The sequence below is a fragment of the Aphanomyces invadans genome (assembly GCF_000520115.1).
Source record: "Aphanomyces invadans strain NJM9701 unplaced genomic scaffold supercont1.1, whole genome shotgun sequence".
Taxonomy (NCBI): Eukaryota; Oomycota; class Saprolegniomycetes; order Saprolegniales; family Verrucalvaceae; genus Aphanomyces; species Aphanomyces invadans.
This window is the reverse complement of record NW_008580146.1, coordinates 2,196,252-2,211,541: the sequence shown is the minus strand read 5'-3', so window position 1 is coordinate 2,211,541 and position 15,290 is coordinate 2,196,252. Positions and strand designations below refer to the sequence as shown.

At 52.9% G+C, this 15,290-nt stretch overlaps 7 protein-coding genes across 9 annotated transcripts; 4 read left to right on the top strand and 3 right to left on the bottom strand.

Annotated features, from left to right (window-relative positions):
- The first annotated feature begins 398 nt into the window (after nucleotides 1-398).
- Nucleotides 399-2,290, top strand: H310_00683 (fumarylacetoacetase). The gene is made up of 5 exons (XM_008863551.1): nucleotides 399-425; nucleotides 546-1,038; nucleotides 1,089-1,248; nucleotides 1,312-1,411; nucleotides 1,470-2,290. The coding sequence occupies exons 2-5, from the start codon at nucleotides 554-556 to the stop codon at nucleotides 2,027-2,029; spliced, it is 1,305 nt and encodes a 434-aa protein (XP_008861773.1). The 5' UTR covers nucleotides 399-425; nucleotides 546-553; the 3' UTR covers nucleotides 2,030-2,290.
- Nucleotides 2,291-2,721: 431 nt separating this feature from the next.
- On the bottom strand, nucleotides 2,722-4,918 carry H310_00681 (hydroxyacylglutathione hydrolase). The gene is made up of 5 exons (XM_008863549.1): nucleotides 4,687-4,918; nucleotides 4,496-4,637; nucleotides 4,195-4,448; nucleotides 3,966-4,062; nucleotides 2,722-3,915 (listed from the first exon to the last, which is right to left on the bottom strand). The coding sequence occupies exons 1-5, from the start codon at nucleotides 4,883-4,885 to the stop codon at nucleotides 3,666-3,668; spliced, it is 942 nt and encodes a 313-aa protein (XP_008861771.1). The 5' UTR covers nucleotides 4,886-4,918; the 3' UTR covers nucleotides 2,722-3,665.
- Nucleotides 2,758-3,401, top strand: H310_00682 (hypothetical protein; the record flags this gene model as incomplete). Its single annotated transcript, XM_008863550.1, has 2 exons — nucleotides 2,758-2,916; nucleotides 2,964-3,401. 2 exons carry the CDS (start codon nucleotides 2,758-2,760, stop codon nucleotides 3,399-3,401), a joined length of 597 nt encoding a protein of 198 aa, XP_008861772.1.
- Nucleotides 4,919-4,985: 67 nt separating the features above from the next.
- H310_00680 (hypothetical protein) lies at nucleotides 4,986-5,643 on the top strand. The gene is made up of 3 exons (XM_008863548.1): nucleotides 4,986-5,110; nucleotides 5,162-5,410; nucleotides 5,465-5,643. Exons 1-3 carry the CDS (start codon nucleotides 4,991-4,993, stop codon nucleotides 5,504-5,506), a joined length of 411 nt encoding a protein of 136 aa, XP_008861770.1. The 5' UTR covers nucleotides 4,986-4,990; the 3' UTR covers nucleotides 5,507-5,643.
- Nucleotides 5,644-5,902: 259 nt separating this feature from the next.
- On the bottom strand, nucleotides 5,903-8,373 carry H310_00679 (hypothetical protein). Its single transcript, XM_008863547.1, has one exon. It carries the CDS (start codon nucleotides 8,333-8,335, stop codon nucleotides 5,936-5,938), a length of 2,400 nt encoding a protein of 799 aa, XP_008861769.1. The 5' UTR covers nucleotides 8,336-8,373; the 3' UTR covers nucleotides 5,903-5,935.
- A 233-nt stretch (nucleotides 8,374-8,606) lies between these two features.
- Nucleotides 8,607-10,086, top strand: H310_00678. 2 transcript variants are annotated; one of them, XM_008863546.1, is made up of 6 exons: nucleotides 8,607-8,788; nucleotides 8,870-8,930; nucleotides 8,988-9,194; nucleotides 9,258-9,310; nucleotides 9,376-9,453; nucleotides 9,513-10,086. In XM_008863546.1, exons 1-6 carry the CDS (start codon nucleotides 8,672-8,674, stop codon nucleotides 9,885-9,887), a joined length of 891 nt encoding a protein of 296 aa, XP_008861768.1. In that variant the 5' UTR covers nucleotides 8,607-8,671; the 3' UTR covers nucleotides 9,888-10,086. The 2 variants fall into 2 exon arrangements, with proteins under 2 accessions (XP_008861768.1, XP_008861767.1); XM_008863545.1 differs by having other exon boundaries at nucleotides 8,610-8,788; nucleotides 9,510-10,071.
- Nucleotides 10,007-13,136, bottom strand: H310_00677. 2 transcript variants are annotated; one of them, XM_008863544.1, is made up of 7 exons: nucleotides 12,925-13,136; nucleotides 12,194-12,838; nucleotides 11,977-12,139; nucleotides 11,799-11,913; nucleotides 11,110-11,750; nucleotides 10,326-11,054; nucleotides 10,007-10,274 (listed from the first exon to the last, which is right to left on the bottom strand). In XM_008863544.1, the coding sequence occupies exons 1-7, from the start codon at nucleotides 12,982-12,984 to the stop codon at nucleotides 10,066-10,068; spliced, it is 2,562 nt and encodes an 853-aa protein (XP_008861766.1). In that variant the 5' UTR covers nucleotides 12,985-13,136; the 3' UTR covers nucleotides 10,007-10,065. The 2 variants fall into 2 exon arrangements, with proteins under 2 accessions (XP_008861766.1, XP_008861765.1); XM_008863543.1 differs by having other exon boundaries at nucleotides 11,110-11,913.
- Between the last annotated feature and the right edge of the window lie 2,154 nt (nucleotides 13,137-15,290).

The window sequence follows — 15,290 nt, the reverse complement described above, 5'->3', positions numbered from 1 at the left end:
TTGGATAGATTCGTTTGGCGCAACAACCACGCAATGAATAGTTGCGTGATCTTATGTATTATCCGGCAAAAAGTTGCGCTACTCCCAACTATTTGAATTTTGCTGTTTCCAGTATAGTTGGTAGTTTGACTGGGGCGGTCACCTCCCCAATAGTAACGGAGGTGTACTAAAGACTAACTCCCTCGCAATACGGACCATATGTCAATAGTGGCAATAGCAAACTAAATTCAAGAACAATGGGGAATAAAAATATCAAATATAACTTCAATATTAATATAATCCTGGCTTAAATTGACGGTTTACAAAGACTATTTCGATTGGTAATCCAGGGACTGTTGATGGATTGTTTCAACCAATCAGAGACGTTTTAGCTCGTCCGGTCCACGGATCACTGCTCATTTTGCAACTTGCACACGTCGACGCAGGTAGATCCGACTCGGTGAGGCCGATGCGACGTCGCCGCTCCATGCTGCTGAAGTGGATGGCGATGTACCTGCTCGGACTTGCCTGTGTGTGCGTGATCCTAAACTCGTACGTTCTCGTAGCAACCAACATGTCCACGTCCCCTTCGAAGAAAGCCAAAACGGAAGCGTCGTTCGTGGATGTTTCACCCAACAGCGACTTTCCCATCCAAAACTTGCCGTACGGTATCTTTTCGACCCGCGAAGACCCCGAACACAAGCGTGTTGGTGTTGCCATTGGTGACCTCGTCTTGGACTTGAGCGTGATTGCTGCCGAAGGCCACTTCAACTTCGACGCGTCTTTCTTCGCCGAACCTACGCTAAACTCGTTCATGGCTGCCGGCAAGACCACATGGGATGCTGCTCGTGCTACCATCAAGCGTCTCCTTTCGGTGGACGAACCCACCTTGCGTGACAACGCTGATCTCCGCAGCCGTGCGTTGGTCAATCAAGCAGACGTGATCATGCACTTGCCAGCCCATATCGGTGACTACACTGATTTCTACTCGTCGCGTGAGCATGCCACCAACGTCGGCATCATGTTTCGCGGCAAGGACAATGCGCTCCAACCCAACTGGTATATCTGAACACCATTCCGTTGAAGTCATCTGGCTAATTCACATTCAGGTTGCATTTGCCTGTGGGATACCACGGCCGTGCCTCCACCGTCGTTGTGAGCGGCACTGATATTCGCCGCCCTCGTGGTCAATTACAAGCTGACAACAAGGACCCGTCCAAGGGGTCTGTGTTCGGTCCTTGCCGCTTGTTGGACATTGAGTTAGAGATCGTACGTCATGCTCCCCTTTGCAATGCGCGTTTTTCATGTATTGATTGTATCGTTGGAATCTAGGGGTTTTTCACTGGTCCTGGCAACAACTTGGGCGATGCCATCGATATCAACGACGCAGAAAAGCACATTTTCGGCGTTGTCTTGATGAACGATTGGAGTGGTAAGTTTCTCACGCAGCGCTTGCCCGCGTTGACTTGTATCGCTCACGAGTTTCATAGCGCGTGACATTCAAAAGTGGGAATATGTACCGTTGGGTCCTTTTGGCGCCAAGAACTTTGGCACAACAATCTCGCCATGGGTGGTCACGTTGGCCGCATTGGAACCTTTCCGCACTGAGCCAAGCTTTGGCCCCGTGCAAGACCCTGAACCGTTGCCGTATTTGTTGGACGCCAACTACTCCAAGGGCACGTACGACATTGCGTTGGAAGTCGACCTCAAGCCTGAAAACGGCGACTACGCCGTCATCAGCAAGAGCAACTATCGATATATGTACTGGAACATGAAACAGCAGTTGGTGCACCACACGATCACGGGGTGCTCCATGAAACCTGGTGACTTGCTCGGCAGCGGCACGATCTCTGGCAAGGCTGAAGACAGTTTTGGGTCGATGCTTGAGCTGAGCTGGCAAGGCACTAAGGACATCCCAATCGCCAACGGCGAAACCCGAAAATTCCTCAAGGACGGTGACACAATTAATATCCGTGGGTTTGCTCAAGGCAACGGGTATCGCATTGGGTTTGGCGACTGCCTCGGCAAGATTATCCCTGCCCACCTTTGAGGCCTTTGTTCTTAATTTGATTGCTGGTATTCATTATATTCCGTTGCGAGTTCACATCCGTCGTGCGATCGCGTAAGTTGATCATTCAGATGCAGACGACACTTGCCCAGCGATCGACCCTCAACGACCTGAACATGACAGTAGCGTCAGCTAACTAACGTGGAGTCTGATCGCGTCCGCGATGCGCGATGTATCTCGTGCTGAATGACGACGGAATTTCCTTCTCGAAAGATTGTATGTTGCTCAGTAGCATGTATATGTCGAAGTTATCTATCCTATTCAGAGAGGATTGCCTTCTTCTCCAAGCGGAATATCTCCAAGACATCCTTCGGCCTTTTGACCAGAGCCACACACCGCAGGACGCTCTGGACATATCAGGTAGCAACACCAGACATCTTGGATACGAGAAGGCCAAGACGGAGTTTGGTGTGCTACGTTTTCCACAAGGATGCAACAGATGAAGGGCACACCATGTGTCTATTCTATAACGATGCGTGACCACACTTGTCGGCCATCCTCCGGCCTCGGCATCTCGAGACGGTCGCTGGTGTCGGTCGAGTCACGACGTCGTCATGCGCTTCTTCGATTGGTGCGGTTCCTGCCCATGTTTGACATGTCTGCAGTTTGGGTAATTTTTCGTAAAATTCGACGTATTTTTTGGCAATCGGTCCGACTTGTGCAAACGAAGAATGGTGGATCTTTCGAAGCGGCGCGTTCCACATTGAGAGATGCGAGCATGGTACAAGGCGCTGAGCAACAAGTACCCTCGGTTGGTGGCAGGAGTCACGGCAACAACGGTCTTAACTTCAGCTGACATTACATGTCAGATCTTTCTGCAGCCGCCAGAAGAGTCCACGGGGTACGACTGGTCCCGAACTGCGGGCCTGGTACGACCACATCGAACCATATCACCTAGTGATCGTTCTCTGCCCAGGCAACGTTCGGTCTAGTGTACTATGGAGGACCGTGCAAGAGCTTGTACCTGCACTTCGACAAAGTGATGGGCACCACGCCGACAGCGCGCACGGTGGCGATTCAGACCTTCGTCGACTGCTACATCCACACGCCGCTGGCACTTATTCCTGCATTCTACTACATCACGAACGGTGTCAAGGGCAAGAGCGTCGCCGAAACAACGGTTCAGCTGCGTCGGGAGTGGTTCACCGCGTCCTTTGGGTCGGTGCTATTCTGGACGCCTGTTCAAGTGGTGAACTTTTGGGTCGTCCCCCAGCACTCGAAGATCCTCTTTGTCGCGTGTTTTTCCTTCATGCACAAGACATGGCTATCCTGGCTTGCAAACCGCCACGATCGTGAACAGCGCCGCCATCTTGTCCAACCTGATGCGGCGGCCGCTGTCGATGATTCAACCTGATCTCTAGTTCTCATTCCAACTGCAACATCGTCAGCCCCACCCCCGTCAGCGATATACCAGCACGCCGAATCGACTCCGTAGGTCCTACGGAGAGCTCCGACGAAAACGCACGCGAATGCATTGCCAAAACTTCGATTGCATTGTGTGCCTCACACGCTTGGAGTACAGAGTAACAGTTGTCAAGGCAGCAGTCGCTCAAGTTTGGAAACTCGACGAAATCATGCCGTCGAGGTCAAGGTGCCATGGATTAGAGTACTGTCATCGTTAGATGAAGCAGTCTTTCTTGCGCCGGAGGTTGGCCAGGACCGCGATGGGGTCTGTGCCCCCGACCGCGTTGATGATCACGTCGTCGTGGACGCGAAGGAACGGGTTGTACGACATTTCCTCACGCAATGTCGACGGAATCGTTGGTAAATTCTTGGACCGGCGGAGCTTGGCCCAATTGATTTTTTCCCGCACCGCTGCATTCGTCGGGTCGACGCTCAGGGCGAAACGCAAGTTGGCCAGCGTGTACCTGATCACGCCGATCGACGTCAATGAGTACCAAGCGGCGACGCTTCTTACTCGTGACCGCAATACACTTTCGTCTCCTTGGGCAGACGAAGAAAGACCTCGTACAGAGCATGGTACATATCTTCCGCTGTGCCTTCGAAGAATCGCCCTACACCGCACCATACACAGGAATGTAGCATGCTCGATGGCGTTTTCTGCGACGACTTGGCCGCCTTGCGCGAGGCCCGAGACGAACGCACATGGTCGAATGACAGCGTCGAGAAGGATGCTCTTTACGTACCACATCCACCGACAAACAGCGTGTCCCCAGGAAAAAGCAGGGGGGGCGTCGACGGGTCGCCAGATATCAAATACGCCAAATGGCCTTTCGTATGGCACGGCACGGCCAACACCTCGACGGTCATGGCACCGACCTTGAATTCCTCGCCACCCTTGAGTGGCTTGTTCAATCGAGGAATGACTTCGTTGTGTGGTCCACCAACTTGAAGGTCGGGGTACTTGTCGACCAGCGCGTCGTTGCCACCTGTGTGATCCCTGCAGTTCGGCACGTCAAAGGGGATGCACATCACGACGTCACGTACTCATGCCCATGGGTCGTGAGGATGCCAACAAATTCTCGACCTGGCTTGCCCAGCTCTTCGTCGAGCACTGGGAAGATTGCGCTGGGCTGCGCAGGGTCCACGGCCAGCACGTGCTGGTTCGCTTCGTCAATAACAAGGTAGCCTAAGTGTCAACAGTGGAGATGGCAATCTTGCATGCAACACGCTCAAACCGTAGTTATCGTCAAACATGGGCACGAGGCGTACACGGAGGTGCGGGTCCGACCGCTGAGGCACTTTGGATTTCTTGACCGTTTTGGAGGTCTCTGTGCTGAAGCGGGCATGTACCACACGGAAACTCGTAGGGGGAACTATTGCGTTGGGTCGCTGGAAGCTGTGCATAACTACATGGCGAGGGAAGGCGCGCCACATCGTCGAATGGAGTGGTGGACGCTTGAGCGCCGCCGCCAAACAATGACCGCATTGGATTGGCGCATTCCCAACGACCTACATTCTTCACCTAAGATCACATACGAGATGGAACCGCAGCGCATGGGCATTCGGTACAAGCCGCCGCTGGTGTCCGTGGAGTTCAAGTGCGGCGGCAAGTTGTATCTACATGAGATCGCCATGGACAAGTACCTCTCCAATCATAGCGTCAGTGAGCAACACCCCCTATCCATCTTTGCAATGTTGACGCTGTCGTAGGACGTGGCGGGAATTGTACGAGCAGTGCAGTTGGACCACGCAGCGTACGTCGACGACGTGTCGACCGCCCAGCTCACACGCCTTGTGCAAAAGCTTTTTCAGAAAGTCAAACCACTTGCGTCACTCCCGGCGGCCGACTACAACAACGTGTCGGATGCTCAGCTGCAACTTGTCAAAGAGAAAATGGACTCTGTCTTCCTCTCGAACGTGCTCAAACCTGGCGATCCTGGCTACGTTTACGACAAACAGGTTCGTTTAACTATCGTCCACGACAAAGCTGTCCTTCATCGTGCCTTGAGGTAGATGGAGTTTCATCCAACAGAGACCAGCGACTGGGACGATTAGCGCAAGACTGCCATCCATGCGGGTTCCGACGTCGCTCGGTCTCAACATGAATGACGATTTGGACTAACTTGTCTACCGTGTTTGGCACCTACGACGTTCGCCATGTGCACCGATAGCATGCTTGTGCACGTGTACAGTGTCGCAGACATTTGCCATGAAGGCATCGCGGCATGGTGCAGGTTGTTTTGGAATGCTACCGTCCCTACCTCCATGAAGGACCACAAGAGCATCGGCTACGATGCCCTGAAGCCTCAAGCATGAGGCACACGAGCTGGGGGGTGCGTTCCCCTCAGCCTTCGTCGGGCCCTTGTGGCCAAGGAACGATTTCAGCACGGATGCACCGGCCCCTGTATCTTTCAAACACGAAGTGACTTCATGTCATGCCACCGCCCCACATACGTTCCCGACAAAACTTGTCGACAGCATACATTAAAAATTACTCGCTTCGTTGAACTTTTGTACCCACAGTTCCTTGTCGTCGTCGGACGGCGCCCGAAAGCAGTACGTGCGGCCAGCCGTAGGCGGCGCCAGTTTGAACTCGTTACCGTGGCTGCGGGACTCGAGCACGGTGTACCCGGACACGTTGAGCGGTGGCTCCATGCTTTCGCGATTTTCTTCGTAATACGACTTGGCCTTGAAGCACAGGAAACGCCCATCTTTCAACACAAAAAACGACTGCTTCCACTTTTTCCCGAGGAAGCCACTCCCTTCCTGACGAAACAAGTACCCAGAGAACTCTTTCGGCTTCTTCGCAATGATTTCGACGGTCGCCACCGTCGCCTGTGTCGTTTCAACAGTCTTGGCAAACAAAGCGTCCTTTTCCCGCAGCGCTCGCGCGATCTGTGCCTCGGCTTCCGCGATCGAGCTCTCCACCATCCGTGCTTGTTCAGCCTTTCGCTCGTCCACAAGCCGCTGTCCATCGATTTCGCGGCGCATGCAATCCATGCGGATGCCGTTGGATTCAGCCAGACTCTGGTTGAGCGCCACGAGCGTTTGCTTGCCATGTGCAATCGTGTCCTGGAGCTTCATTTGTTGCGTCTCGAACGTTCGGTGGGCTGCCACGACGGCTTTTTGAATGTGCGCTGGTACGACGGCTTGCAGGAATCCCGTAAGCACCGCCTGCGCCGCCGGGCCTTTGGCCAAAAAGTTGTACTGCGACACAAGAGCCTCCACATTGGCTCGATACGCGATCAAAAACAGCATGAGCTTGGACTGCGATACGGAAGATGTTGACGAGTCGTCCAAGTGGGTCTTTTCAACGATCACACCGTGCAGGTACCGCACGAGTTTCGAGCAAAAGGCAGCCGAGGCCGCAGCGTTTGCCGTTTGGAATTCGTGGTACAAGCGGGCGAGCGTTACGTGGACGTGTTGGACGGCATCGTCGAGGGAATGTTCCCCCGTGAAGATCAAGTCATCGTGGGAAGACAATGCCATAAACGGGAAGAGCGCGGTCGTTGCGAGCGCGACACACTCGGCGTGCTTGGCCTCCAGCGTCCGGCTGTCGAGGGGCATCTTTTCCCGCTGTTGGTTCTGAATGTACTTGACCGGGACTTCGTACAAGCGCATCTTCTCAAAGTATACGTCAAGCTGGCTATCCTCCGAGTCTTGTGCCGGTCCCCGGACGACCGCAATGGATGCTTGGCGCTGCAGTCCGCCGCGTTTTTGCTTGAGAAAATGCAGGATGCCGACGTCGAGCGTCGACGATGACGTGTCCTTGGCGACCTTGGTCTTCTTTAAATTGCCGTACTCGTCAAACACCGAGTGGTCCCCCTGGCCGTGATCGATCACGTGGAAGTCTTCTTCGTTTTGCTTGATGCCCATCTTAATTTCAGTCAAGTCGACGACCATCGCACTGTCCACCTTGACTGGTTCATACGGCATGACTTTGACATGCATCCAATCTGCATACGTCCCAATGGCGCTGTCGGTCAGTTCATGCCAGTACGCGATGGACACATCAGTGAGCAGGTCTCGAAACGGCAGCGCCGCCCACGCGTTCGTCGACAACGGCGGCACGACCGCATGCAACAAGTGGACGAGGATGCCGCAGCACAAGTACCGGCCAAAGAACGGTTTATAGAAGGCGTGGCCGTCGGTCGCGGCGCCAACAACCTTGGCTGCTGTGTACGGTGCATTCGGGACCTTGAACATGGTCGACTTGATGCCGATGCAGTCGCGCGTCGTGAAAAAGTTGGCCAACACACTTGTCGTGGCAAAATCGTTCTGGGGATGCGTCGCCAACATCTTTTCAAAGTAAGCAGGGAACGCGTTGCCACCGCAATCTTTCTTGTCGACGTCCACCACGACATACGTGAGTTTCGGCATGTGGCGCTTCAGGAGTTGGGCATTGAGCTCGGCCGACTCGGAGACGATAGATGATGCATCACCCGATACCATGGATACGTCCATGAGCTTGGTTACGAAATTGAGGTTGCGAAACCCTTCAGAATGGACGTGGCCTTCGCGCACAATTATGGCATGCGACGCCAGCAGGAGCGCGAGAGTACCCCATTGCGGGGTCACAGTCAAGTCCACATGGCGAAGGACGAGGAGATACGTCAGGTCGCCATCATCGTCCACTTTGATAGGATTCTTCACGATGAAGAGTCCTTTCTTGGTGACGGACGGAAGGGCGACGCCAGCTCCAGGCAATTCGAAAACGACGACCAGGGAGACTTTACGATGAATCTGTCCTTCGTTCATGAACAACTGAGAGATCTCGTCATTTAAGATCCAGTGACCTGAACCATCATCTGTGCAGAATGGCGTCAGCGTCAAGTCGACTTCGGACCCTGTGGCCGTGCCTGCGGCAGGGCGGCGAGCTGCCATGTCAAAACCAAGTCCAAGTTGTCTGTCGGGGGTTGAAAGAAAGGGTTCTCCTCGCATTTTAGCCAATGGTAGAAAGGCATTACGCTAACGTGTTTCGTTTATTGCACATTAGCTACAATAGGACTTAATAATACTACGCAAATGGTCATCTTGTTAGAATTGAACTACATTTGTTTAGTGTAGGGGAAGTAAACTACTCCGGAGTACACTGTACTACTGGGCGGTGTTTTCATATTTTTGCGAAAATTCCGATGAAATTTTCGCGAATTTGCCTAAATCCATCGAGAAGTGAGGTGGCGGTGAAAAGATCCGTTCAATCGACCTCAGAGTGCCAAGATGGAGGGCATGATCAACTACTTCATTCCGGACGACGGCGACACGCCAGACCACCTCAACGTGTTCCCCATCCCATCACAACACAAAAGCAACCTAAAGCTTGCCCACATCAAGAAGGTACGACGAGATAACGAGTCGTTCGCAAGGACGTGCATGACAAATTGGTGTCGATGTTGACGGCCCCGTCTGTGCGTGCAGGAATTTCCCATCCCAGGCAAGTTTCACTTTCGCTTTAAGCAAGCATTCGAGGGCACGTATGGTTCGTACTTGTCGTGGCACGAGTAGTTCATCGTCCTTGGAGATCATCCTCGATTAGTGTGGTTGGATGTCAACGACGACGACCCGGTACCTGATTTCAATGGTCTCATCATCAGCAAGATTTCACGTATCTCGGACGTCGAAGTACCCGCGCAACACACAAGCACGTCGTCTGCATCGAGCAAGTCGGCTGCGTCATCTCCACCTTGTGTCCAAACCGACCCTTCTGCTGTCCCTGATCTCATTCAAACGAATGTATCCACGCGTATGTCCATCCAAGCGTCGTCTTGCAATCCACTGATGGTACTAATATGTCGTGCTATCGCAGCAAAAGCAGTTGACACTGCGCCCAAGGTGTTCAACGACGACCTCGTGGGACTGGTGTGTGTCCACGACTCCTCCTGTTTCAAGCTCCTTGCACGTAACCCATTCGTCCACTTGTTTAGATGTCCACTCCTATCACGAGCCAGTCCCCGCGCGGTCCTGCTATCGCCAACCCGTCGCCTTCCGCGCAATCACAACAGGTCCGTGCGGTTGCAACTCTCGCCAGCGCTAACCTCATCCTTGCTTTTGAATGCAGAAGCCAGGAGACGCTTTCGATGTGTTCGCAGGCGCGAACCCAACGATCAAGCCACCGACGCCACGAGGAGCAATGGGTGGGGCGCCATCACCCATGAACCCACCGCCCTCCGGGAGTATGAATCAATTCAACAACTTGCATGGTGGTCAGTTCAGCATGGGCGGTCCTCCCCAACCACAGCAGGGCTTCAACCTCGGCCGTCCGCCTATGATGAATCAAATGAATCCGAGCGGGATGGGCCAGATGGGACGCCCGCCGCCGATGCAACAAAACGCCAACGGGTTCAACAACCTCCAGTGGCAAGGCATGAATCCGATGCAGCAGCAACAGCAGCAGCAACGCCCACCGACAGGCCAACCCCCACGACAAAACTGGTAACGAGCAAGATGGATTACCGATGCAACGAGGATAGCGGTAGGAGATTGAGTCCTAAAGGACATCTCGCGTTTTGCATTGGGTTTGTGTACAATTGCTTTCAGAGTCAACGACAACAGAGATTTCGGTGGCGAATTCGCTTTATATTTTGATAATCAAGGCTTACTCACGGGTAGCAAAGTTACGGCTGGATGGGCCTCGTGATGCCGACCACAGGAGGCACCGACGGATGGACGGGCATGGGTTTCCTCATTGTGTCTGGAGTCGCCGCTGGTGTGGACATCCACGACGAGGACGCAGCCAACCCCGGTTGGGATGACGGAAGGTCCGACATCGCTGCTGCCGCAGGGGGTGCCGACTGTGGTGCCTGCTGTTCACTCAGATCGCCGTCTACAAAATCGACAACATCAGCACGCTGATAAACACCAGCCAGCCGCGTACCGTTGTGGAGTTGCTGCATCTTGTTAAGCTGAAGCTCTCGCTTCAGTTTGAGTTCTTCGATCTTCTTGAGGTACTTTTCCATTTCTTGGTCATGCTTCTCCATTTCTTTCGCATGCTGCCATTCTTCGTCCTGAAGCGTTTGGTCAATGATATGGCCAGTCGCCCCAATGGCATGGAAGCTTCCGCTACTGTCCCGTGTCAGGGGAGGCGACAACTGCGGAAGCGCCACAAGCCCCGCGCCACCACTGCCACTGCTGCTTCCGCTGCTGTTCGGTTGGCCCGTCGTTGTGTTCCACTCGCCCATGTCATCTTGCAATGACGACTGCTTTGAGAGCGAGTTTGGCCCCGAGGACAACGTGTTGTCGTCCAGTCCCAAGTGGTACAAATCCCGCGATGAAGACGACGACGCCGTCGATAGCATCGATGCGTTCAGATCGTCATTGAAGTCAAGCTCCAATGGCGCAGTCGCGTACGGCACGAGGTTCATCTTGAACACGTGCGGCAACGGCTTGGACGAAAACGAATGCGGCTCGGGGGCTTCTTCCCACACGTCCACGTCAACTTCGGGCAAATTCGCGAGTTTCCCTTCAATTGCCAAGTACCCAATCGAGTCGGCAATGTCGCCAACATCAGGCTCCATAATCCCAACGTCTTCGGCCAGTTCACACGCGATTTCATGCGGCGAGTCAGTGAACACGTTGAACGGAAACTTGATTTCCTTTGACTTGCCTACGAATCCGGCAATTCACACAATCAGCGTCCACTCACAGCCATGTCGACGTACCATTCAAAGTGAGACGCATGCTGAGGAGAATGCTGTGGGGAGCAGAGGGATCTTTGGTCGCACGGATTTCGTGCCGTCGGCCCACCTTGCGTGCCGGTTGGGCACCGGCTACTGGCTGTGGCTGTGTCTGTGCTTGATAGATGGGCTGCTGATGCTGCAGTAGCCCTGCCCCTGCGCTGACCCCACGCACGGGCGCGTTGTCGCCAATGGACGACTTTTTTGATATTGTCGGTACCATCGGGGGCAATGGGGACGACGTGGGCGCAGGAGGAAGGGCCGACCCATCGGACAAACTACCTTTACGCCGGGGAAGGCCGGAATTGTCCGACAACGGAGGAGGAAGCGGTGCCTTGCCAACGATGGTTGGTGGCTGCTGCAAGTTGAACTTCTTGTCGTCGGACAGTTTATTGTTCCGGCCGTCCATAACGGCTTTCCGCGAATCGTGGTTGATTTCCGTGTCCCGCATCGAAGCCAAGATCGCATCTGCAGCTTTGTCGTTGGCGGCAATCACCCCTGCCGACAGTGGCGCATCCGTCGTCGGTCGATTCGTGAATATCAGTGAATTGGATCTCGACCCGTCGTTCGCCTCCGGCAGAGTCGCCGGCGCCGCAGTCACTTCCACCGGTATTCGCTGGGGTCCACTACCTCCATTTTGGTGAAGGTGTTGTGGGTCCGGTGGGGACGAATACCGCCGTTTTTCCAGGCGAGCTGCCGCCATGGCTGTATTCAATGCATCCTGGTCGAACCCATTCAACGATTTGTGAGGAGGTGACATCGGTGGGATGGGAGCCGGCAATTCCACGCCTACAAGGGCACAATCGATCAATATCATGCAACGATCGTAGGTGTCAGTCGTGGGGCACGTACATTCGACCATTTGGTCGTCGTCGGCGGACGGTTGGAGGAACGAGTGGCCCATGAGGTACTTGGCGGTGACGTCGACCTGGCCATCACCGCGCGACAGACACAGTTCGATAAACTCTCTGGCTGCTTGGCTTTTAATCCGTGATAGTCCTTGCGGTCGGATGCCCTACCGAAATATTGCTTCGATGAGACCGCGCTGCGTGCACGAGGCCTGCCTTACCGCCATGACTTTTTTGTAAATCTGAGCAGGGTTCTGGCACTCGGAGTACGGCACTTCCTTAGTGACCATCTCCAAGACGCACATCCCGAACGCGTAAATATCCACCTTCTCGTCGTAGTTTTCGTCGTACAGTTCCGGTGCCATAAACTCGGGCGTCCCTAGAACACTCTGTGCGCGCGGCTTCTCGACCGCCATTTGGGTTGACAAGCCGAGATCCCCGATGCGCAAGTCACCCGTGTTGCCGTTGATGAAAATGTTGTCGCACTTCAAATCCCGGTGGATCACTGGCGGATTCTGGCTGTGTAAGTAGTGCAATCCTTCTAAGATCTGCAGGCACCACCGCTTGATGATCTTCCACTTCACAAAGTGCACTCGCTTGATGTACGACTTGAGCGACCCCGCAGTCATAATCTCCGTGATGAACACGACTTGGTTCTTCTCCTTCGCAAACCACGACCCATAAAAGTTGATGATGTTCTTGTGTTCAAGCTTCTTGAGCAGTTCGACTTCCTGGATAATCCGCGCTTTCTCGCCGTGAGGAAGCGCACCGATGTCGATTGCGTTCCATGCTACGTCGATGCCTTGGTCGACATCGTACGCCTTGTACACGGTTTTGTACGCCCCCGTACCGAGACGCTTGTCAAACTACACACATATCGACGTGAGCACACATACGTACACGACGCATCCTGGAGCGAGGCCGCAGGAAAAAGGGCGACACCCAACCGTACTCGTATGTAGATTCCTCGCGGCGACTGTTCCACTGCCTTGTCCCCGTCTTCCATTTTCATGCACTGATATCCAAAGTGATGCTGCCGATGTGCTACCTGCAGTAAGTCGCCCCTGTGCTCTTCCAGAGAGAGACCGTCCAGATGTTGGAGGCGGCGATGCGAAGCGCGGCGGTGGCTCGAGATGAGCCCCAGTGCGTTGGTGTGCAGTACTTGCCCGAGTGGTATCAAATTTCGAAGGTTCTTTGGGACGGGCTGGAGTTCACATCAAACGGGAACGTTCTATACAATTCCCAACTCGAAATCCAGCCGAAACGAACCTGTGAGACTTGATAGGAAACGGTATTTTATTCTATTCTCTTATTTTTATTTAAGACCTCGACGGCTTCAGCCACTGTGGGCTAATTTTATTCCATGACTTGATGAGTGACGACATAATAAAAATATACATGACAACAATATGACTGGTTTGTGTACATTTCCTACAAAGAAACCACATCACCTGTGCCACCTGACCCTCCCGAGTTTGGATGATAGGATGACATGGCCACCAGCCTTCTCGGCAAACTCGACGCTTTTGACACCACTGATGGTTGGTTCTATCAAATTGTCTCAGTTCCACGAGTCGCACGAGAACATGACGGTGAGAATTGGTGAGACATATTCTGGGGATCCGGATACGGCCCTTCCTCGACGTCGGAATAAAATTACATTCCGCTCTTCTCCAGGGATTAAAAATGCTAGATGAACAAACACGCGCCAGAAAGTGCCTCAACGAAGTCAGAGTACTTTTGCGAACAGGTGTCACGTTCTCCTTCAGCATTCGAGGTCGAATACGGTAGTGTTTACTGTAAGCTGCATACCCCGAGCGAAGAAGATTTGCAATGTGGGACTGACCCTCCAGCTTTTAAAGTAATAGGTGCCTGCAGTTTTTGCTGCAGGGGAAAAGTACAAGGAGAAGGACTACATTGCTTACTACACATGTTTCCCTCTGACGAAACATTTGTGGAAACTCCACGAGTTTGGCTCAAGACCAAACCATCCTTGCCGTGTTGCAAATCATCCAAACACGTCAAATCGGCCTCCCTAAAGATTCAACGTTTTATTGTTAAACGTCTTGACTTTTTGCGAGTTGGACTTACTACGTACGGTACAGTCTGGGACTGAGTTATACTCGGTTCTATCCAAATAAGTAGAACGTCGAAATTATCCAGACAAATACAAAATTTGTACGGATAATTGCACTATAAAAAGCACTCCAAGACATCCTTTTGGCCAGAAAATGGTCGTAAATATTAGTAGTACTGAAGTACTACTCTGGTCCATTACGATTGTGCCATTGTTTTTCACTTTGTTTCATTATACATGCTCGGATCGAAGTGTATTGGGTTTTGTATGTGTCTCCAACAACGCATTTTGGACGAGGTGAATTTAATGTGTTTTTATTGAACGAATTAAATTACTTCACCAGGGCAATTGACCATAGCGTCCAAGTGAGACTCGTCGCCAAGGCGGCATTCCATTCGAAACAATGCCTCTTCAATGCTGGAAAGCTCACATTCAACATTAAACAAAGACAAGTTCTTTACTACTCCGGTCCAAAAATTTGTCACATTCTCATTGGCGGCATTTTTCTGAATTGGACTCTTTTTGAATTCTGATTGGTGCATTAGAAAGCGCAAGATCTCTCCTTTAATTGGGTAGTTTTCGCGTGTAAAACGACACATTTTTGGGGGAGATGTCGACCACCAAAGCCCGTTGGTGATGTCGTTTGAGAACCAAACAACCCGCCCAGGGTACATTTTGCAATTTTGCGTGCGCTGGCAAGTGTGAATACATTGCCCTACACCGGATATGAACTGTGTGTGGACTGGGGATGCAAATACAGTGCTTTCCGCCGAGTCCGCGACCACGATCGTCTGAAAGCACCTTCTACTTGACGTACGTCGTGCTGCTTCTGGAGGTGTCCCACGAAGGGGACCTACCTCGTGGATCCCTCAAGAAGACAGCAGACATGTTTGGCTGTCATTGGCGGACGATGTTGCGACTGTGGAGCCGTAGTCGCTCGTCGATCCGTCAAGGGTGCCTCGTCGTCGATGTCGCGTCAAAGTTCCGTGGTAAACCTCCCAAAACCAATATATTATCATCAAAACTATTATGTTTAGCAAGTGAACTCATATTAGGGAACTCAGGACGAAAACGAAAACGTACCGCGGAAGAAATTGAAGCGGCAATCCGCCAAGTTCCACACGACCGCCGCCAGACCTTGCGCTCACTTGCCCATGCATGCCAAATCCCCAAGACTACCATCCTCAACCACATCAAGGAAGTTTCAAGGCTCAGGGCCCACTCAAGCTACGTCAAGTCGT

Bases quoted from the DNA above. Each gene is read 5' to 3' on its own strand.
- H310_00678 (XM_008863545.1), top strand. From the start codon at position 8,672: ATGGAGGGCATGATCAACTACTTCATTCCGGACGACGGCGACACGCCA. The intron at 8,931-8,987 runs GTTCGTACTTGT...ATCCTCGATTAG, and splicing joins AGCATTCGAGGGCACGTATG to TGTGGTTGGATGTCAACGAC. The intron at 9,311-9,375 runs GTGTGTGTCCAC...CCACTTGTTTAG, and splicing joins ACGACGACCTCGTGGGACTG to ATGTCCACTCCTATCACGAG.
- H310_00680 (XM_008863548.1), top strand. From the start codon at position 4,991: ATGGAACCGCAGCGCATGGGCATTCGGTACAAGCCGCCGCTGGTGTCC. The intron at 5,111-5,161 runs GTCAGTGAGCAA...ACGCTGTCGTAG, and splicing joins AGTACCTCTCCAATCATAGC to GACGTGGCGGGAATTGTACG. The intron at 5,411-5,464 runs GTTCGTTTAACT...GCCTTGAGGTAG, and splicing joins GCTACGTTTACGACAAACAG to ATGGAGTTTCATCCAACAGA.
- H310_00683 (XM_008863551.1), top strand. From the start codon at position 554: ATGTCCACGTCCCCTTCGAAGAAAGCCAAAACGGAAGCGTCGTTCGTG. The intron at 1,039-1,088 runs GTATATCTGAAC...ATTCACATTCAG, and splicing joins AATGCGCTCCAACCCAACTG to GTTGCATTTGCCTGTGGGAT. The intron at 1,249-1,311 runs GTACGTCATGCT...GTTGGAATCTAG, and splicing joins TGGACATTGAGTTAGAGATC to GGGTTTTTCACTGGTCCTGG.
- H310_00679 (XM_008863547.1), bottom strand. From the start codon at position 8,335: ATGGCAGCTCGCCGCCCTGCCGCAGGCACGGCCACAGGGTCCGAAGTC.
- H310_00677 (XM_008863543.1), bottom strand. From the start codon at position 12,984: ATGAAAATGGAAGACGGGGACAAGGCAGTGGAACAGTCGCCGCGAGGA. The intron at 12,140-12,193 runs GTAAGGCAGGCC...ATATTTCGGTAG, and splicing joins TTTACAAAAAAGTCATGGCG to GGCATCCGACCGCAAGGACT. The intron at 10,275-10,325 runs GTACGCGGCTGG...TCGATTTTGTAG, and splicing joins GATGCAGCAACTCCACAACG to ACGGCGATCTGAGTGAACAG.
- H310_00681 (XM_008863549.1), bottom strand. From the start codon at position 4,885: ATGTGGCGCGCCTTCCCTCGCCATGTAGTTATGCACAGCTTCCAGCGA. The intron at 4,449-4,495 runs GTACGTGACGTC...GCCGAACTGCAG, and splicing joins CTCACGACCCATGGGCATGA to GGATCACACAGGTGGCAACG. The intron at 4,063-4,194 runs GTACGTAAAGAG...GGTGCGGTGTAG, and splicing joins GCTGTTTGTCGGTGGATGTG to GGCGATTCTTCGAAGGCACA.